We start from the raw sequence: 23,366 nt of genomic DNA on the forward strand, positions 1-23,366 counted from the left end.
GTAGGGGACATTACAATGTGTCACAAATCAGTGCAAGCACTTTTCACTCTATTTGATGAGGTGGTTGTTGAGGTAGGGTTACAATGTGCAATCCAATATATTATTGATAATGTTGTTTCCTGCATTGTTGTTCAAAGACTTATAACGGAGGAGTATCCCACAAAGTTTTGGAACCCATACATGCCAAATTGTCTTGATTTAACCTTGGAAGACATTGGCAAACTTCCATGGGTTATATCTATATTGAAGAGAGCCCCCATAATCACCAAATTTATTTACAATCACATGAGGATGTTGAGTTTGAGGCACGCCTTCATAGATAGCAAGCAACTTCTCCATCTAAAGGTGACAAGATTTGCTAAACAATTTCTTGCATTGTTAAATCTTTATTTGCATGAGCTAAACTTGAAATGAATATTCATTTCAAATGAGTGCATTGAGTCTAGCTTTGTCAATCACTTGGGTGGTAAGACAATCACAAACTTAGGCAGATGCACAACAAATTGTGCAATTTTCAAGGGCTCTAGTCAAATTTTTTAGGCTAGTTAGTGGCTGAAAATTCACCTTGGATAGGGCAAAGGATGCTACCATGAATTGTTAGACATTTTGTCATTGATGTCAAGTGTTTTTGTCAAGCTTGTGCTATTCAAGCTGGAGGATTACTCAAAGTAATATTGGACTGAGTTTGAAGTGTTTTTCGGGCTACTGTTTGTTCATTAGATTTTCTCAGCTTTGGTTGAGCTACTTGACATACTTGAGGTGCTTGAGGTGCTTGACCTGCTTCAGCTCCTTGCCTGCTTGCTCCAGCTGCTTGCTTGGTTGGTTGAGGTGCCTAGTTGGCTGCTTGAGGTGTCTGGCTGTCAGCTTCAGCTAGTTCTGTGCCTACTTGTCAATATGCCAGCTGTTACATCAGAATTGCTGCCATGTCATTGTTAACTTGTCAAATGCCTTTTAAAGGAGGATGCCGTTACAATTAGTGAGTCCAAAAATGGACTTGACTTCAATGTTTTTTTTGGCCATGGTGCGTCTACGTGGCATAAACTCTTTATTTACCTATTCTATTTTTGGCAGTTGTGGTAACTTTATGCATATGTCGGTTTACAGTGTGATGGTTCAATTAATTCATGTGTGGCGTTTCTCTCTATTCTTACATTGGAGGTTGCCACGTCAACTTATAGTGCTTTGGGAGATGGCTAAAGTTATATGCACATACTCTGTCTTTTGTTAAAGGTTCAAGTTGACGCTGATAATTTTTAGAAAAAGAAAATATTTTCTGACAGCTTCAGATTGACAGCCTTATTTGAAATTAAATCATTTATTTAGTCTATAAATTGGTACAACAGCTTAAAAATGGTGTAACGTCTTGGCAGATGATGGAAAGTCAATTCTTATTGAATCGGTTTTCTTATTTTGGATGATGCGTTTTTTTTCTTCACTGCGATGATTGGGCAGATTATTGACGTGTCCTTTTTGTTTTTCGGGAGATATACATGTTTTTCGTTAAGGATTTTTTTAATGGAGTTATGTGTATCATGGAGTGGAATTAGATAGATATTGCTGAGAACGAGTTCAGATTGCTGGGCCCATGAAGATATTTTATATATATTGGCTGAGATATTATCTGCTAGTGAAGTTTTATTTTTGATGGAATTTTCTTTTATCTGCTTCTAGTCATGTGAAGGAGTTTGTATGTTCTTCAGTGAAGCTGTAGACTATGTTTTTGACTGAAGGTTATATGTTTTGAATGCAGTATTAATTATTTCTGAGCATAACTGAGCAGATTATATGAAATCGATGGGTGGTGTTGTAGAGGTGCAGTGTATCGCAGGTACTGGGTGTTCAAAATATGGTGTGATGTTTGGCTCGAGACTAGTGTGCTGCTACCATATATATCAGATTAAGGATGTTGTATAATTCTTGCATGGTATTTGTGTTGATTTTAGGATCAGACAGATAACAGTATACAGAAAATTAAATAATGAACACACATAACACAGCAGTACCCTGGGAAAACCTCCCTCTTGGAGGTGAAAAACCCAGCAAACAAAATCTCAGATTGTATTAGATCAAATCAGTACAAGTCTTTACAAATCTGCTTCAACTCTTGAAGCACTAAGAACAGCAGTATATGCACAGTAGTGTAATGAATCCAACCTAGGGCATGCACAGCTATGCAATTAACTTATCTGCAATATTCTTGAATGCTAATCAAGGGAGACAGGTTGATGATCATGAACACCATTCGCTGATCATTGACACCAATGGCAGATCATGAGAAGAGACTCGCTGCCTCAAAATAGTTCGCTGCCCTTTGGAAGAAGTTTGCTGTCCTTAGAAAGTAATTTGCTGTCCTTAGAAGATGATTCGCTGTCCTTAGGAGTAGTTCGCTGATGCTCTGCTGAAGGAGTTTGCTGAGTGACTGAAGGTATGAATGAACTTGCTGAATGTGTGGTGAATGACAAATGAATCTCCTTTATATAGGGGGAAGACACCCCATTCACAATGGGTCGGCCAGGCACCTATTCACAATAGGTCGGCTTACAATCATATAAATCTTTTAAGTTTGGCGCCCAATAAAGGTTCAGCCCTATCCACACGTTTCATTACAAGGTATATTATTTAGTTGCGCATAAGATGTGACTAAGGCCGATAGGCCAATTAGTCACCTGCAAGTGCTAGGTCAGCCCTAGAAGGGATCCAACCTAGCTACAACATCAACAATTTGTAGTGCTGTGCGTGTTCCAAAGGTTTATTGAGTTTAAACGTATTTTCTGAGTTGGTGCTCAGTCTAAGGTTGGTGCCTTGTTTGCTTTGAGTTGGTGCTCTATGTGTGAGATGTAGCTCACTTATGTAAAAGGGTTGGTGCCCATATTGTGAATGAAATTTTGTATACTGTGGTTTTTTTAACCTGAAAGGATTTTCCACAAGAAAATGTTGTGTTCTTGTCTTGCTTTGCTTCCATTACTGTAACTCCTTTATAAATTGTCTCATGAGTTTTGAAAAGGATTGAAAAAATTTCACTCCCTACCGGGGCCCTCTCAGTATTTGTTGTGTGATCATCATGAATAGCATGAGCAATGATAGGGAGAACTTCATTCCACCATGGAACATCATTGATAACAAATGGGAGCAACGAACGCACTAGTCCCTCCATGCCATTGGATATTATGTAAATATAGCACTGTTCTATAGTGACTCATTTTGAGAAAATGCAAAGTTGATAGAGGGCCCTCTTCAAATGCATCCAAATATTTTTCACTTGTTCAAAGGATCTGTAAGCAGCTATGGCAAAGATGCCCTCATATAAGCAAGCAAAGGGATTTCTGTTAGAGTTTTACCCATGTTGCTTTAAAGGTTTTCTTCATTCAACAACACAGCAATATACTACAGTTTCCCCTTAGAATAAAAGTGTACCTAACAAGAGCCATTGTTTGTGTGTAGTTGTGTTTAAGGCACAGTCAAGAGCAGAATCAGCAAGGCACAAAAATGATGGCAGAGTTTGCCTTTATTTCTGTGCAACTAAGAGATCAAGCACAAAGAAGCTGTAGTTATAAAAGAAAATATGGCTGAACTATGTAAGAAGTCTTCTTTGAGATGCGCACTCAGTTAACTACTTAAGACTTGAGTGATTCTAGCATACGACTTAATCTCAACTACTTTTATTTGGAGTCATTAGTTGTTAAACTAACTTAATTAATTAGTCAGACTAGTTGATTGTTCAGTCAAACTAAGCATCACTCTAGTGAGTATCTTTTGGAAAATTTCATTTCAGTGCAATGTTATTCTATTCAATTTTAATTGAAACTTGATGAAGTATCGATAGTTCAGATCTGTGAGAATTTGTTATTCATATTTTCACCAGTCTGTGTTTGTACATTAGCATACCCTGATCTGCTGTTTTAACTGTAGTTTTTTGTTTTAAGGTCTTTGCCGACAGGACTAAATTTTCTGAGTGCATAATTTACTTACCACAGTATGAAACTAACAATTTTTATCCAATGTCCATGTCATAAAAGGCAGGACCACCTTGAAACCATGTATTTACAATCAACTATTTCTTTGTTCTCTTTTTAAAAGTTTAAAGTTTGAATTTGAAGTTTGAATACATTCTAGATATTAACTATATTGTATATGAAAAAATCTTGATTAAATTTGGGTTTTGTCTGTGCAATTCTGGATTTTTTTTGTAAAGGAAATAAAAAACATTCAATGGATAATGATGCATATTTTAATCCAACCCTGGAGTTCATAAAGAATGCACAATTTGACTCAGCAGTGGATGAATAATTTGTTCTGCATTCACCACAACCTCCACCAACTCAACAAAATTAGAGTTTAGAAAAACTTGTGATTACAATGCCAATAGTTCAGTAGCTGAAAATTTGACTCCCGTATTGTAAAAAGTTTGATGATATTCCATTCAACCATTTTGTAGGAGTGCTTGCAAGGACCATTTACCACAAGGACTTGGTCATTTTATCACCTAGACACTGACTAGGCTCCCGTCCATGTAAAACCAGTGCATTCGTGTAATGCAATGCATCAAATTCCTTTGATCTTCCAATATATTATGTGTTCTTAGTGCTAATCTTTTAAAGTTATTGACCAGACAATGGCAACATCACTGACACTAATCAAGTCTAGAACAAAAGCATATTAAAGCAATTCACAAGAAACAACTATGATACCTAGTTCAGTACTTTTATGTCATATATTGGCAGGGTTCAATTTGGGACTGGATACAGGGCTAGGACAGCCCTGGTCAGATATCTAAACATTGCATGCATCACAATGCCAGAGAGTGAGACTTCTAAAGTAGAAAAAATCAAGAGAGAAATAAACATTGGCGATGAAAACATCTAGATGGTGGTGGAATGGCCGATGGGAGTCATACTTAATTTTATTTTTACCTTGACTTTGTGTGGAAACATGATCTGCATCAGCCAAATGTATTAAGATAGAAAGATTCACAGGATCACACATCTGACCTATTAGCTGTATTTTTGACCCCCATATTTAAAATCCAACTTCTAACAATATTGCTGTGAAGTGCAACCTCCCTAAGTCTAGACTCCTTGGAGTGCACAAAGTTGGTCTCATCTCTTTCACCGTCAAAAAAAAAAAGAGATTATTTAAAAAAATTAACTGCTAATCAAAATTGCTGTGATATTGTCCATGTGCATGCCATATTCTTTTTCAATAAAGACAGTTTAGAAGTCCTGATTAATTTTTTTTTCCTTTATAGAGCCACTTACGTTTAGAGAGAATTGTTTCTCCTCCAATGTGAACAAGCACGTAAGTATCAAATGGAAGCAAGCTCCTAGCATTTTTATATTTTATAGGTAATGAACTTTGCTAATCGTAACTGCCATTAAAAGTGTTGAAGTTATAGCTGCGATAGAGATCCAAGATGCAACGTCTCTTATTTATCTTGTGGATTCAGTTACCTTTATTTATCCTACTTCGGTTCATTGGCTTCCGTTTTCTTTTCATGTTCTGTCGGTGAAGATGTCTTTGTGGTTGTCAGTGACTTTTCATGTCTATGTGGCTGTCGGTAAAGTTGTGGCTGTCGGCGACTTTTCATGTCTATGTGGCTGCCGGTGAAGATGTGGCTGTCGGTGTGTTTTCCTCTTCCTTCGTGGAGTCTCTTCACTTGCAATTCCAATTCTTTATATTCATCGCCCTTCCATTTTCATGGCTCTTCTTCTTCTTCGGCAGATGGATAGTTATATATTCCTGGCTTTTCGTTTGTCTTGTAGCGAGTTGAGAACATTGTGTATGTAGTCTGTCACATCAGTAATATTATATGTTTTATGAGTTCAGAGTTTTCAGTCTTATGAAGGTTTATAGAATGTATATGAGATGTATCATTTGACTTCATTGTCATGATTGATTTGTAGAGAATCAGACTTATCTTATTGTGGTTGATAGTAATCTGAAACTATCAACACTTGTATTCATTTTCAGAGATATAATAAAGTTCATTTTTGAGTGGGCTGGGTTTTTCACCCTCCAGTGGAGGGTTTTCCCAGGATAAGCTCGTGTTTGTGTTGTTTATAAGTTTAGTTTTCTGCTTTCTATTTATTCTGGTTCAAAATTAACATGGTATCAAAGCGGGTTTAGAAGATTGATCCAGAACCAGAATCTTTAAGTTCTTTATTTCTTTCTTTTGTTTGCCTAAGTTATTCATAATGGTGAACAGATTGAAAGTGGAAGATAGACTAGATGGGTCATCAAATTTCTCTTCTTGGAAATTTAGAATTCTGATTACTCTAGAAGAGAATGATCTCCTTGACTATGTCTCAAAAGATGTAGAAGAACCTTCTACTGATACAAAGAAAGTTCAATGGAGAAAGAATAGGACTATGGCTAAGAAAATTCTGATTGATTCTGTTAAGGATCATCTGGTTCCTATTATTTCTAAGTTGGGTTTAGCCATTGAAATGTTTCAGACTCTGAAGGACCTATACAAATTCAACAACACCAGCAAAGCTCTAGCCCTGAGACGTCAACTGTTGCATGTTAAAATGGATAAAGAAGAATCAGTTGTTTCATACTTCACGAAAATTACAGAGTTAAAGGATCAGCTCAATGCAATTGGAGAATCTTTTGCTGATAAAGACTTGGTGATGTTAGCCATGAATGGACTTCCCAACTCTTGGGAATCTTTCATTCAAGGTATTAGTTGTATAAATGATCTACCCAAGTTTGATCGGTTGAGAGCTGATTGTATTCAAGAGGAATGCAAATTGGAGGCGAGAGGTATTGGACATAATCATCATGATATGGAAAATCAAGTCCTTGTTACTCATTCTTCTATGGAAAAAGGCAAAAGAAGAAAGAGGGATAGAGACAGAGAATCAGATCATGGTTCAGAACCAAAAAAGGACTTATCCCACATTCAATGTTATAGGTGTGACAAATATGGTCACATTGCTCGAGATTGCAAATTCAGGTCTTCTTATCTAGCTTCTTCTACAGAAATCAACATAGGGACACCTCAAGAGGATCCAAGGTCTAATGTAAATTCGAAAGGTTTCTTATTTTAAAATGAGAATATGACATTTCAGCTTCAAAGGGAGCCTGACATTCCAGCTTCAAAGGGAGTCTGACATTTCAGGAGCCTCATTGTCTTAAAGATTTTGTTAATGAGTTCTTCTCTGCGAGAGAAGTTCGAGGTGAAATCCCTTGTTAATGAGTTCTTTTTTGAGAGAGAAGTTTGAGGTGAAATCCCTTGGTTAATGAGTTCTTCTCTGCGAGAGAAGTTCGAGGTGAAATCCCTTGATCCACCCTCTAGGAGTAGCTATGGTGGAAGTCATGTGTATGACTTTATGATTTCTATTTATGTTTTCATTCACCCTCTAGGAGTAGCTATGGTGAATATTGTTATGCTGAGATAACAACTTTATTGAATAAAATTTGTGATGAGACTCTGTTAACTTTCTTTGGTTGCAGCTGAATGTATCTGTCATGAGATGACGAAATGAAGATCTCTCTCTTGCTAAGAGGGAGTGTTGAAGTTATAGCTGCGATAGAGATCCAAGATGCAACATCTCTTATTTATCTTGTGGATTCAGTTACCTTTATTTATCCTGCTTCGGTTCATTGGCTTCCGTTTTCTTTTCATGTTTTGTTGGTGAAGATGTCTTTGTGGCTGTCAGTGACTTTTCATGTCTATGTGGCTGTCGGTGAAGTTGTGGCTGTCGGTAACTTTTCACGTCTATGTGGCTGTTGGTGAAGATGTAGCTGTCGGTGTCTTTTCCTCTTCCTTCGTGGAGTCTCTTCACTTGCAATTCCGATTCTCTATATTCATCGCCCTTCCATTTTTGTGGCTCTTCTTCTTCTTCGGCATATGGATAGTTATATATTGCTGGCTTCTCTCGTTTGTCTTGTAGCGAGTTGAGAACATGGTGTATGTAGTCTGTCAGATCAGTAATATTATATGTTTTCTGTGTTCAAAGTTTTCAGTCTTATGAAGGTTTATAGAATGTATATGAGATGTATCATTTGACTTCATTGTCACGATTGATTTGTAGAGAATCAAACTTATCTTAATGTGATTGCTAGTAATCTGAAACTATCAACAGTTGTATTCATTTTCAGAGATATAATAAAGTTAATTTTTGAGTGGGCTGGGTTTTTCACCCTCAGGTGGAGAGTTTTCCCAGGATAAGCTCGTGTTTGTGTTGTTTATAAGTTTAGTTTTCTGCTTTCTATTTATTCTGGTTCAAATTTAACAAAAAGTTGGGAGTTATCATACCTGGAGTTAAAAGTTGTCTAAGTTATTGGTATTTAACATTGAATCTGTTAATTATTAGTACTTACTACTTTATATTTGCAAATTATGAGTATTTACTATTTATACATATGCACCCAGCATACCAAACCTTGGGGGTGTGAAGGAGGATGGGGGAGCAGGATCCATCCTATGGTGAACCCAAAACCATTGCTAGATAACCATAATAACATAATAAGGAATAAAAATCAAATTAACCAGTTTACAGTTCAATGTTTATAAAATAGTAGAAATTCAATAGATAACCATACCAGCTGCAGAGCCAACTTTTTGTAGTACTCCTGGCTGACTGCCTTTTGAGATACTTAGGTACATAGCATTTGATGGAACTATTAACCGTGCAATATATGAAATTAATAGCTTGCGAACAAAGGGACCTACGAGTGTACTTTCCTGCACAAACATATGAAATAAGATTTAGAAAAAGAGACTGAATCGAGGCCTTAAAATCATTGCTAGAAACACTCAAAAACAAGCTAACAAATACAAGAAAACACATTGACTAGGATACCACTTAAGGAAGAGATCATTAAAATTCATACCTGCATCATTGCAGCATCAATGAATGGGTGTATATCCTTTGGCCCAGGGGATGGCCCAGAATGGAGTTGGGTGGACATGGCCACTAGAAGCAGATTGACAACTTCAACATGTAGAAGATATGAACTTGGACTGAAAGACCAAAGCAATTGCAGCTCAGAGACACAAACAAAATACAAAATTTTCTCTACAGTTTTTTTATTTAAAAACTATAAATCCTGCTTCAACTTAGAAATTCAAGAATAAATCAAGAAAATCACTGTTTATACATACGTAACATCTGCAAGGCCAACGAAGCCGAGTAGCCCTTGCATAAAAAATTCTGTGACGCAGTGAACTGCAATAATTGAAACCAAGATGATACATCCTAGTTACTAGTAATTCAGGAAAAAAAAGAAAGAAAGAAAACATGAGTACAAGTAACCTGAAAAACCTGACATGCATTAAATACCCAACGATATTAAAGAGACGACAAAAATAAAAATTTTACATTGTTATTTTCTTGATATTGAGACATTTGGTAAGGAGTTTGTTCTGAAAAGAATAAGTTTTTTGCAAAACTCCATAAAATCAGATACAGAATGAAACAAGGAATAAATTCCATACATGGTGTTGTTATGCTGTACTAGGATTATAACCACCAATTGTATAGAATAAATTCTAGTCACCTTATTATATCTATATGTCTCTATTGTATCTTCTCAAATTCAACAGGGTTGGCAGCCAGCAAGCAACTAGTACAAGCAAGAAGCACACCATACAAAACTAGCATTGAGGTTGTGCACCACATTATCTCAGATTGACAAGGGCCAGTGACCTGAATAAGACTGGCTTAAGCAACAAGGTCATAGTTAGACCATAGGTAACTAAAATTGTAGATGTGTACAACACTATCTCTACTTATTAATAATTATGCATTGATGAAATGCAGGCAACTAGTTCAAGCAAGGGGTATGCAATTTGTTGCCTTAGGGAACTAACGCCGTGGCCATAGGTACAAGACTCACCCAAACTTGACAAGTCCCAAGGCAAATTGATCAAAACAAAACTTGTCCATGACACTTAGGTTGGAAATTTTAAAACATTCAAAATGCTTGAACCTAAAACTTGTAAAATGATCTTTAACTCTTCAAAATTATATTCACTTCATTGCAAGCACAATCAAGAAGAAGAAAACAGTAGTCAACCAAAAATACAACCCATTAAAACAAAACTAGCTAACATAGTTAGAGCCTAATTATTTCTTAATGGCTTGGACACTCGTGTTTTTTGAAGGTTTTGGAGCTTGGTTAAAAGCAATAAAATTGTGAAAAATGGGATGTGTCACGAAGGTTTGTGTGATCTCAAAGGCTTTAATTTGGGCTTTGTGGTTGGAGCTCCATCGTTCAACCTCACTCTATATTGTGACAAAGAATATACCTATGGTGTTGCCCCTCAACACCACCCTATCTTGCTAAGGAAACTACCCCCAAACCCCCACACAAGGCACTGCCCCTTGACCCCATTGGGAGTTGTTGTGCTCAATCCCCACTCTAGCTTTAAAAAAAAACATGAGAACCATTTTGGGCTAGGCCAAATGGAATGCTAGTGATGTTGGGTCGAGTGATATGACTTCCTCTCGACTACAATTAATGACTCCATGTAGTTTTTGTTTTTGATGCCATGGATATTATAATGCATGAGTTTTGTGCACCTAAAACACTTGAGAATATTTGTATATTTAAAAATATTGTTTGCTTCAATTGAAATCCACTTTTGCACTCATTTGATTGATTTATACTTGTGCATGTGATCAAAGTAGCTTCTCATTGCTACAATTAATGTCTTCAAAATTGATTTATTGAAAGGGTGCGTGGTAAAAGCTTTAAATCATTAAAAAATCCCTCTATTTCACAGTTTTTCAATTTGTTGAGTGTCTTTGTCAAGTCTGAGTGTTGAGTCCAAGTCCAAATCAAAAAATCAGTTTGCTGAGTATTAGCTGACTCGAAGTCTTATAACCATGGTCATGGCTGTTAGTATTTTCAGCTAAATCAATTCAGCCACCACCATACATACAAAGTATAACAAACTTTACCCAAATTGGCAATACAGTGTCACTGGTGTTCAATTTATATTCAATTGACTTTTAAAACCTTTGTTTTTCCATGATATTTAGCCTGATCACTGTCTTCATCAAGGATACACTTCTAAGTGAAATTTAGTATTGTTCATGATAAGGCATATTCCTTTGAACTTCACTCCCTTATTGTAACTATCTAAATTGCAATTTTATCTCAAACTTCATCCAGCTGTTTACATGAGAGTTACATGACCAAGAAAAGCAATAAAATGAATTTCATATCAAACTACTGTATCATATAACAAGCATATTACACCGAGTCACAACTCAAAACCAACAGACCACCAAATCCATCCCTGCTCCATTAATTGCCCAACTTACTTTCAAGTTGTACACCAAGATACTGACTTTCTATACTTCAAGACATGGCCACACCTCAAAGAACTGTAGCAAATCATCATAGCTGAAGTTAATCCCTCACCTAAGGTAATGTTATGTCTAATTTATAACCATGAGAAAGCAGCCACACATTAACATTTGAAAAATCTTCGAAGTGACTATCAGGAAGTAATTTAACCTACTTGTATACGAGGCAGATCTATTAGCATGTTGACTTCATCAGACCAGAGACCCTTGTGCACACCAGATAGGCCACTCATTTATCAACAATGAGTCGGGGATATGTCTTGCCAGCCTGTGTAGGTATTCCAACAAACCATCTATTCTAGTAAAGGTACCCTGCTTGACATAGAAACCATCCCTCGCCGCTCTCTAAAAGTGCATTGTTTCCTCAGACAACTTGGGGGTAGGTGTGCCATAAATCATTGAATACAAAGGAGTCAATACAGTGTGTTTGTGGAACACAAGAATATGAACATGGATAGACACATAAACTGAACATCATGCACAGAAGATCCCACTAAAAATGAGCACAAAGACAATTGACAAAGTAAGAATTCATATAGAAGGCCCCCGTCTCCATCTTCTATTCATTAATCATTTTGTCTAGATAGAATAGAGTAATATCAGCCAATTCTTGAGTGTGGGATTCCCAAATCCCATATATTAATAAGAACCCAAGAATCCTCAGCATTAGCAGTGTCTCTCTGTTCAGGGAGTCAACACATTAGAGCCATTACATTTCTCAAATCTACCTTGAGGCTTCTAATGTTATGCCTTATTGGAGAAGCTAACAATGGCAAGGTTGTATTGATATCTACCCAACCTTCTAAGACATTATGCAATGCATAAGTAGCAGCCTGTTTATTCAACCATTGCTGCATGATATATATGAAAGGAGAGGGACTGATAAATCCTATGGAGGTTACATTGTATGTAATCTGCCAAAATCTTATCAGAGGAACCATAAATATTTTATCTTTGATGGTCCCCTCATCACTCTGAACAATTAGAGGCTCTTCGTAAATATGAATCACATAGTTTGTCATTGATCTCACCTTCCACATCTAGTTGATCAAGGGAAGTGTCCACATGAATGGCAGATTTAATATTAAGATACAAGGCCGAGTAGTGTTTGTACACATTTGTGTCTGTAAAAAGCCTGGTATCCCCTATTTCCATAATTATGGCTGCCAAGGAAGCAAGGACCGATCCTTTATCAAAGTACCTTTTGTTGTTTGCATCCAATCCTTTTAATTCCTCCCACACTATGTTCAAAGCTCCTTCACCAAATTTCAAAGATTCCATTGAATTATCTTGATGTAAAAGGCAAGAGGACAGAGATGAATTAAAATTTTAACATTTAAGGTTTAACAGCACCATGGGGAATTCATGATCTATGATAGTGATTTCTTAGGTTTGCATAAAATGAAACAGCAGAGAACTTTGACACAAGTTTTTAAGCCCAAATCTAAAGGAAACACAACAATTCAGGATATATAATGATTCCAAATACCAAGAAGGCACCACCACACATCAACAAATTTGTCATCACGCAAAATTTGAACTAAACTCATTCCCAAATAGGAAGACAGGCATAAATATTTCAAAGAGTGAAGGATGTTGACATGTAAGTAACATTTGAAAGGAATTTAAAATGGATAACCTTTGGTAGGTGTTGATGTGTGTTTTACGCACATACGAACACAAAATAAAATACCAAAGTATTTTACCCTCTCTTGAACAAAATCACCTCAGATGCTAAATATCTGATCAACTAAGACAATTCCAAGGTTTCGACAGTCAGTTCTTGGGATGTGATATGCTGTTTTCACTTGGGGACTTACATAATTGTTCGAACTTAGGGATCTTTTCATGGATATGGAATTGAAATAAGTTATGCCAATGACTTAAGATTTTGCAATTGAGCTCAATCTAATCTAACAAAGATTTTTTTTTTTAAAGGACAAAGGAATAGGGTTTAGGAATTCTATTCTAAAACCTAGAATGCAAGAGGCAATGAATGATTTGATGGAATCCTACTAGGCAAGGTCTCACCATCCATTGAACAATTTGACCCAAGCTTAGTGCAATCATCTAAGGTAGATTTCATCGATGTTCAAATTATTACCATCAAACATTGATACCATCAAGGCAATGCATAACAATGGACGTGCAACAATTGAAGTTAAGTTCAATAAAATTCCAATTGACCACACAAGACTAACTTACAATCAGCAAAAAACTAGTAGCATCCAAAGTATTCTCCCAATCTGGCATAAGCTTTTGTGAACTAAGGACATGAATCAGCAAGGAAACCAAATCATCAATTTGATTCTTCTTCAAAGAATCCAACTAGCTGAAGTACATGAACTTCATCTTATTTCTCAATTCTTCTAAGTGTAGACCACTAGAAGCATTGACATATACCCCTAACAATTCTTCTATAGATGTAAGGATTTTGGATCGAATCTCTTGGGTCAATCCTTCCATCTTTGCACAATCCTTCCTTGCGTGCTCATAAGTAGATTTCCGCATTGCCAATGAACAATACCAACCCCAGAAACCATAGATGTATCCCTCATGGATCAACATAGGCATCGGAATATTCTTCAACACCTTGAGGCAAGGAATAGTCTTCTCCTGTATAGGCTGGAAATCATCCCAAACTCCTTCCAAATATTGTATCCTGAATGCACGCATTGACGTCCTGTCAAATGCTTGGACAAACTAAGGAAATCATCTGCCTGCTTTGACACATCTTCAATCCACTTACCAAACTCTACCTGTGTATTCCTCGCTACCTCATGATCAAAGTGAAATCCACGATCAACTGCAATAGGCAAGACAAAGGTGGGATCTTCATGCCTCATCCCTGCAATATATTCCTTAAGCTTCATGTTCTCAACCTCTTACATATCTTTCTTTTCAATTTCCCTATCCAATCTTGCATTGATTGCCTAAACAGTATCATCGAGTTCTTGGAACTCCTGTGTCTTTGTAGTTCATCCAAGGTTAATCGAAGTGATCTAGTAATCCATGGGGTAGCCGTATCTCTAGTCACATCACCCATCGGGATAGCCACCTGTGCAATCCACATACATGTTTCATCTCTAGCTGTATTTGAAAATATCTTAGCCTTCTTTGGTTTTTTCTCCTTGTTATTCTTGGCTAAATAGTCATCAATGTCATCAATGGGTTGTGTCTCTATCATCTTCCTTTTCTCCATGCTTCGCAGCAACCAATTGGGAATGGTGGAAATCTCCATCCCATCATCAAGACACATTTCCCAATCAAGTCCCCTCAATGCAGATATAAAATCATCATCTTCCTCTTTTTCTTTAGTCAAATTATAAACATTATTGCCCAAACTAACCTCCAACTGGACAGTGGGAGATCCCAATTGTTCTTCATCTTCATGTCGTAGTGTCGATGTTGTTGTGGCATGTAACTCCTGAACATTCTTTGGTAAAATCACTGTATTGGAGCATTGTTCAAATTCTTTGCTCTTTTCTGGTACATCCACCTCCTTCACTGATGAGGAACTAAGGGGAGACAAAGGAGTGCTAGGCTTATGCTTCTTCTTTGTTTGTTGACTATCTCCTTCCCCTTCGTCTTGGATTCTCCAGGCATACTCTTCCTTCGTTTAGGCGCATGAGTCTCCTCATCTGCATGAATCCTCACATCATTGATTGTTCTTTGATCATCCTCAAGAGAAGACTCCTCTTGTTTCATTTTCTCATAAGTGAAAGCAACGCTCATATCTATCAACTTGTTCATATAATTGTATACCCACTCTTTGGAGAAATCAACAACTTCTCTCATGAGCACATTCAAATCTACTACTTTTGGCTATAACCAATTAGGCAAAAGGATGGGTTTATTCACTTCAATCTCATATTGCCACTATCTAATCCGAAATGAGAAAACGCTCACAATTCCTCATGAAATCAACTGACATTCTGGACCACATCCTCTTTCTTACTGCTTGTTCATCCATAAGATTAGCCCAGTATTCCTCAATGTCAACCTTGTGTATGAATCTTTCTCCCTTGATCCTTTCAACACTCTTATGCGGATCAAATCTATCTTTGTTCTTGTAATTTCCAAGGCGATAAAATGCAAGCTCGTCAATCACTGTACTAGCTATTGTGGCAATGTGGCACACATCTAAACTCTTCCCTATTGCAATAAGAAAAGTCATCCCTGTTCTATGCTTCTCCTTCTGGATGAGATCAAATTCTAGAAGTTGTCTCACTACCTCAAGTAGGATCATTTTGTTTGTAGGATACCTAAGAAGTTTGTAAGATGCGGATTTGAATCCCTAAATCCGTAGGTATGTGATCCATATTTCTCAACTAGCTTTGTTGCTGCTTTGGCAAACCTTTTGTGGATCCTGCCTTGCAACATTCTTGTAATATACATGGTGAAAGCATCATTCACCCTCCTGTAGTCTTCAATTCTATGCATATCAAGTTGTGGATAACATTCATAACTTTTGTATTGTTCTAGTCCATTCCCAACTTCGCCTTTGCATATTAATCCCTTGTATGTGACAAATCCTACAAGTAGTATACAAGATAGGAAGTCATGCCGAATAACCTAGTCTTCTCCACATTCCTCAATTGAAAATCCAGATTCTCGCTGATAATCTTTGCCTAATTGATCATTGTTCCTCTTATACAATCTTGGATAAAATAGAACATCCATCCTTCAAACAAGGCACCCTGCGGCATCCCCATCACTCAGTTGAGCAGGAATATCAGGTCGTTGTATTCATCCTTGATATCTGTACACAAGTCTTTTAGGTGCCTTGGAATGATATGAGGCCTTGGTTCAATCATCCATTCCTTGTTCACAATTGTCTTGCATGCATCTGCCTTCATTTTATATTTTGCTTCAAACTCATCCTTTGTTCTTTCTTTCATATATGCACTCCAGGGAATTCCAACTACTTCGGTAATTGCATCTTCAGCGAGGTAGGCAATAGTTATCCCTTTGGGAGTTCGGATCATCTTGGAAATTGGATTGTAATGCCTAGCAAACTCCAGAACAAGCTCACTGCACTGTATGGATTGAGGAAACCCAATGGCATGATATATGCCACTCTTCATGATATTGGCGGAAAGGGGAGAAGGAATCTGGTTCCTCATTCTGAACACTCTCTGCCACATCTGCTCCATCTTCAGGAACTCCATGTTCGTGTCTGTGATTCCCTTCCATCGGGAGGACAATTGGGAATCTGGATAGAATTTCTCATGCACTATCTTCAATTGATCTTTCCTTACACAGATTCTGGATTTAGACATGGTACTTGTACGAAACTCCAAAGTCAATATCATGGAAAATTATCCTATTTTCAGAATTGTGTAAGTTCTGATTTTTCATGATTTAGACAAATTTAGGAACTAAAATCAAGAATTCTATCCATATTTATCATGAATTCTAATAATAGAATGGAAACTTGACAAGAATGGGGTCTAAAACCCTCATGAAATCCTAAATTTCAGACTTGCATAAGGTCTAATTTCATAATAAAGTCTTGTTGATGTGTTTTTTATGCACAAAACATTTCAGAATAAAGTACCAAGGTAATTTACCCTCTCTTGAACAAAATCACCTCAGATGCTAAGAATGAGATCAACTAAAATGATTCCAAGGTTTCTACATGTCAGGTCTTGACGAGTGGGTAAGTTCAGTGGTTGATGTGAATTGTTGTGTTTCACTTGGGGACTTACGCAAATGCTTGGATTATCATGAATGATGCAGAATAGGTGTGCTGACAACTTAAGATTTATCAATAAGGCTCTGGATTTATTTCTTACTAAAAAGGGGGGAAAAAGAATAGGGTTCAGGAAATCTATTCTAAACCTAGGAATGTAGGAAATGATGAATGGATCTAGTGGAATCAAACCAGGCAAGGTCTCACAATCAGGTATTGACACAAGCTTAGTGCAATCATCTACTGTATACTTAATGATTTTCAAACTATTACCATCAAACGTAGACACCATCCAAGTTGATGCTTGTCAACGGACGCATAATAGTCGAAGTTATGCTTACTCAAACTCCAGTCAACCACACAAGGCGCACTTACCGGCAGCAAGAGGCTAGTGGTATGGATTAAGGATTCCACACAAATAAATTCAACAAATCTTTCACTCAATCTAACATACATGAAAATAAATTCTAATCTAACTTGGAGGAATTTAGAACCATGAATGCAAATACAACATTTGAAGAGAAAAATCACCAACAATTGAACAATGATTAGGATTCAAATAGTTGTAGCATATACCAACAATTCTACAAAAACTCTCCCTTACAAATGAGAGACAAGGAGGCATATATAGAGTCTCATACAAAATGGATGGCCCAGATTGATCTAAGATCAACGGCCAAGATTACAAGATAAAACCCTAATTAGGGTTTGTACAACCACCATTACATTGGCCAATAAGAAACGAGGGTAGGTAAGATAAATAATATTTGATGTAGCGCCATGTGTCACCTATTCCCTCCTTGAATGAATGTTGACTTGGCACCCTCTGATTTAACGGATGGTGACTAGGATGCCACCTCAGCTTACGTTGCACACTTAATCAATTTGCCTTGTACATTCTTCATCTTCACAATGTTTGGAATCCTTTATGATACTTTGCATTCCATCCTTATGTTAAGGAATTCCATGAATTGTTCCCTCCTTATGTTTGGAAAATTTCCCAATCTTGGAATCCTAAAATCCTTCCTTGACGCACTTTGACATTGGAATTCCTTGATGTAGTTCCGGATTTCTTGATATGAAATCCCTTGTGCTCATGTCTCGAACTCGCCTTCATTCATTTATTCATCATCAAGGTGAAGTCTTCTTCATGATTGATCTAGTCCTCATCTTCACCTTCTGGAATCTCTGTCCGGAAATCCCCATCCAATCTTTGAAGTATTGATCTTCCTTATCCGCATTGTGTGCATCCTCCTTCACTTCAAGCCTTGATCATGCTTCCTTTCCTCATAACAGTCCTGCAAAACAAATAAGCATTGAATCAAACACTATATGATAAACTTAACTTCAACCTTGGTGGGAAATTCATCCACATATGGATTGATCATTCCTCAAAACCATCCGCATTATCCTTGTCCATTCTTCACTTGGTGGAAATTTGATGCCTATCTGGACAACTTCCTTCCTTTGTAATTTCGCCCTGCAGTGGAAATCCGATCCTCATCCAGACTCATTGTCCTTGAAAATCTTGTGTTGACTGGATCACCATTCCATGGAGTGGAAATCTGGACACCATCAAGACTTTGTTCCTGACATTTTGTCCCAGCATGTTAGGTAATCTTAGAAAATTGTAACACCAATTCTGGAAAATATGAAGCTCCGGATTAAAGTTTGGAAGATCTTCCTTAAGAAAAACCGATTTTTAGACTTAGGATAAGTCTGATCATAATTGCTAAATCTGAAGACACCCATGTAAACTCAGAAAATCAAGTATTTGGAGCCCAAAAATGAATGTCCAGGTCTGGAAATATCACTTGGAGGTCTGAAAACACTCAGAAAGTGACTGATTTTTTTATATCAAAATTGTAATAAAAGTCTGATTTTCTGAGGACAAAGTCTGAATACGCCCTCCAATGCCTAAAAATACTCAGAAAATGGTGTATTGAAGTCTGATTTTCTGATTCTTAAGTCTGAATACACCCTCTGAAAGACTGAAAATGGCTCCAAAAAGTCTGAAGACACACTGAAAATGATGAATATCAATGGCTGGAAGTGGTCACAGCCATGTCACATGTTTGCATTTGAATTATTTTGACCTTCAAAACTCAGAAATGGTCATATCTGGGCACAACTATGTGGCTGGAAATGAAGTTTCAGTCTGAAGACAACCTGGTATACTTAGAAAAATGTTAAAAATGGTGCCCGGAAGTATACCACAATTCTGAAAATGCTTGGAAAAGGGTATGGAAAAGTCTGATTTTTAGTTCTTAAAGTCTGAAGACACCCTTCCAAGGTCCAACAATGGCTGCCCAATGTCTGAAGACAACCTGCAACTTTAATAAATTAGTCATTTAAGCTTGTCGCAGTCATAAGAAACACCTGTATTTGATGAATTTCACCTTCCCAAAGTGAAGTTTGTCCAATCTGGGCACAAACAAAGGGCTGGTAAAAAATATCTCAGTCTCAAGACAAATCTGAAAATGGAGTTTCAAACTTAGATCAGCAATGGAAGCTCCACCAAATGCCCAAAAAACTCATAAGAAATGATGCCCAAGTAAAATTTTCCAAGTTGGCAAGTGGCTGGAAATGAAAATCAGTCTGAAGACAACCTGCAACTATGGAGTTTCAAACTGTAACAACAATGCCAGCCCTTGAAAATGCACTGAAAACTTCTCCAAACAACCCTTAACCAAAATCGCCTTAGTGTGGATGAGCTAGGCAATGAAGAATAATTCTAAAAACGTGTTCACAGCCAACAATGGAGGTCAAATCACTCCTAGCAATGGCACCCAACAAGGTCTGAAAATAATGGCAGCCACCAAGCATGAAAAAAATCACCCCAAACAACGGCACAAAGCACTCCCAAATAAAAATCGAAATTTTCCCAGCTATGCCGCCAATGTCAAGATTCTAAAAAATGTCTTCAATGGCAGCTCGGATCTACAACAATGGAGGTTGGAACAGTCAAGCTGGAAAAAATGGAGGAGGAAAGAATCCTCAACCCAACACTTCACTTGAGTACTTTGCCAAAATTCGCCAATAAGGGAGAAAAATCACCTTTCATGGAAACACCTGGCAGAAATAATAATAAAATAATGCTAAGTCTCCTCTCATATACTTGCTTTCACCTCTCACTTTCACCACACAAGCAATGTGGGATAAAACACTTGTATAAATACTTGCTTGGTGAAACCCTAACTTGCTTCTAGAAGATTCAAACATTTAATAATTATTGCAAGTTATTAAATTTGCTTTTAAATTTTAAATAATCATTAATCATTATTTAAAAGCAATTAAAATGGGGCTTATTTATTAAAATATTGCAATTTAAATCCAAAATAAAACCTCCAAGGGAAAATCGATTTGGGTTGGGATTGAAAAATCCCTTCAAAATTCACTTAAGTGTCAAAATTCACCCCATAAGGGAAATTCGACCCATGCTTGGATAAAAATCCATGCATAACTTCATCAAAATGCACCAAAAAACCTCCCAGGGGAAAACCGATATGAGTTTGGACAAAAATCCAGACAAAAATGCACTCAATTTGCAAAAAAATCACCCCCAGGGGAAATTCGATGTGTCTAGACAAAAATCCACACTCAAAACTCACTTAGCTTGAAAAAATACCTCCCTGGTGGAAATTCGACCTCAGTCTAGATGAAAATCCGGACTCAAAACTCTTCAAAAATATTCCCAGTGGAAAGTCTATCCCTGTCAGGATGAAAATCCGGACAAAAATCCTTACAAAAATGCTCAGGGGAAAATCGACCTCTGTCTGGATGAAAATCCAGACAAAAATCCTCACTTAGTTGTCACAAAAATCCTGGTGGAAAATCGACCCGGGCATGAAATTATCCTTGCACTCCAGTCTGCACTCCAGGGGAAATTCGATGGCAGTCTGGATAAATCCTGACACTTAGCCAAATTTTAGCACTTCTAGGGGAAATTCGACCCAGATGTGGATAAACAGTGGGAGAAATGGGGGAAATTAGTGGCCAGTATGGATTCCAGGGGAAACCCATGTGTAGTATGGATTTTGAGTGGGGGAATGGGTTGGGTAGTCTGGAATGTGAGGGGAAAATCACCTCTAGCATGGATTTTGACCCTTTAACCCTTGGAATATGGATTTCCCTTAGGATTTTATTATTTTAACCACTCAAAATCACTCAATGACTTTAAATTTAATTGGACTTAGACTAGTTTTCCAAAACTATGAGCGAAACGCTAGGAAAATATTGGAATAAAGTGCGAAACCAATTTAAATAATACCTTTGGAGCGAGAAAACAACTCCAAAAGGTCTGTGAATATCTTGGCACTTTAAAATCACTAATGCACGTGTTTAAAAACACGTTAACGCTCAATATGTCTACACTTAGACAAAACTTAGGATCATTAAAAATATCATCTTTTGCAACTTGATCCTAACACTTCAAAAACCCTAGATGGCACTAGGCATGATCAAAACTCCAAGACTCGGGCACGAGAAACGCAAAATTGCCCACTCTAAAAGCGAAAAGTGGGGGGGTCCCCATTTGCAATGGGGCGATGTGTGAAGACGTCACAACAAGTCTGAAGACACATGTAGTATACTCAGAAAAATGTCAAATTTAGTGTCCGGAACTATACCACAAATCTGGAAATGCTTGGAAAAGGGTATGAAAGATCTGATTTTTCACTTTTCAATGTCTGAAGACACCCTTCCAAGGCCAACAATGGCTGCCCAAAGTGTGAAGACAACCCGCAACTTGTAAAAATCAGTCATTTAAAGAGGTTTCAGCCATGTAAAACACTCACATTCGATGAAATTTACCTTCCAAAGTCAAAATGGTTAAGTCTGGGCAAAAAACAAATGGCTGGTAAAAATGAATAGAACCTTTACCAAATGACTCCCAAACTCACTAGAACTTATGCACAAGTGAAATCGCCTAAGTATGGAGGAGCTGGAAATGAAAAATCAATCTGAAGACAACCTGCAACAAGTGCTTCAGACCTACACCAGAAATGGTGTAACTCAGAATGCTTCCAAACCACTCCAAAATGGCCTCCTAACAAAATCACATAAGTGTGGGATGGCTGGGAACGAAAAGTCAGGTCTGAAAATGTAGCTTCCAGCCAACAATGGTGTCAAAACCACCTCTAGCCAAGGCAAAAATTCTGATCAGAATGTAGTTGCAGCCTTCAATCAACAATGGCTCTCAGCAATATCAAGAAAAATCGAGCAAAGTGTGGAGGAATCAACCTCCCAAACAAAGTCGCCACTCTCCAATAATGGCGCCACCTCCCAAAAAATCGCCAAATGTGGCAAAATGTGCCACCAAAGCTTGCTTGTAGCTCCCTTCAATGGCAGAGCCTAGGTCTGATTGGGCAAATAAGCTCTTCAAATCTGTGACTTCCTTCAAAAATCTTGTCAAAATAACACTCGAGCAAAATCACCTTGTTAGGAAACCACTAACTTGCCTCCAATCTGCCACTTGGATATCACAATCAGCACTTATAATATTATTTTAATGCTGGGCAGGCTCTTTTAAACTAGCTTTCAACTTGTCAATTCACCACACAAGCAATGTGGGATAAAACTTTGCCTTTTAAACTTGCCTAGGAAAATCGATTTGCCTTAGGAAAATGTTTTAATCATTACTAATCATCGCAAATCATTAAATAATTGTTTTTGATTATTAAATAATCATTTGTCAATACAAAAACAATTAAAATTTGACCGCACTTGCATTTAAAATCATTCAAACATCATCAAATTTGGCCACTTGGGGAAAATCGCCCCATATCTAGATAAAAATCCAAATGAAAATTCATCACAAATTAGCTTAATTGCCTCTTGGGGAAAAACAACCCCCATCTGGATAAAATATTTTGGATTAAAAATCATTATAACTCATCCAGAAATGCCTTTGGGGAAAATCGGTCCCCATCTAGATAGCAAAAATCACTTCATTTTATTCATTAAGTCCAAAATTCACCTTATGGGGAAAATCGATCCCCATCTAGATGATTATCCAAATCAAAAAATCATCATAAGCACTCTTGGGGAAAATTCGCTACCTATCAAGACAATTATCCGCATTAAAATCCATCAAACTTGCTCACAAACTAGCCTAGGGGAAAATTGACCTCCATCTGTATAGGCAATTTCATCTGCATTAAAGTTCATACTTCAATCCAAGGGAAAAATGTGCGTCATCGGGATGATTTCCACACTTAGACAAAATATGGGCCCCCTTGTGGAAAAATGTGGTCTATCAAGACAAATGTCAGGACAGTTGGGGGAAAAGCGCCCTCCATCAAGATTTTGAGTGCAGGAAAATCATGGGTCATCGGAAATTTGCTCAAAAC

The 23,366-nt window shown here is 37.3% G+C and overlaps 1 protein-coding gene across 1 annotated transcript in view; it reads right to left on the bottom strand.

Annotated features, from left to right (window-relative positions):
• LOC131079592 (uncharacterized) overlaps window positions 1–23,366 on the bottom strand; it is a 94,757-nt gene that overhangs the window by 13,144 nt on the left and 58,247 nt on the right. Inside the window, exons 3-5 of the mRNA XM_058017587.2 lie at window positions 9,110–9,173; window positions 8,839–8,968; window positions 8,548–8,689 (exon numbers count right to left, since the gene is read on the bottom strand). Coding sequence (XP_057873570.2) covers window positions 8,548–8,689; window positions 8,839–8,968; window positions 9,110–9,173 — 336 coding nt within the window. The remainder of the gene's footprint in view (window positions 1–8,547; window positions 8,690–8,838; window positions 8,969–9,109; window positions 9,174–23,366) is intronic.

The sequence above is a fragment of the Cryptomeria japonica genome, chromosome 9, assembly GCF_030272615.1.
Source record: "Cryptomeria japonica chromosome 9, Sugi_1.0, whole genome shotgun sequence".
Taxonomy (NCBI): domain Eukaryota; kingdom Viridiplantae; phylum Streptophyta; class Pinopsida; order Cupressales; family Cupressaceae; genus Cryptomeria; species Cryptomeria japonica.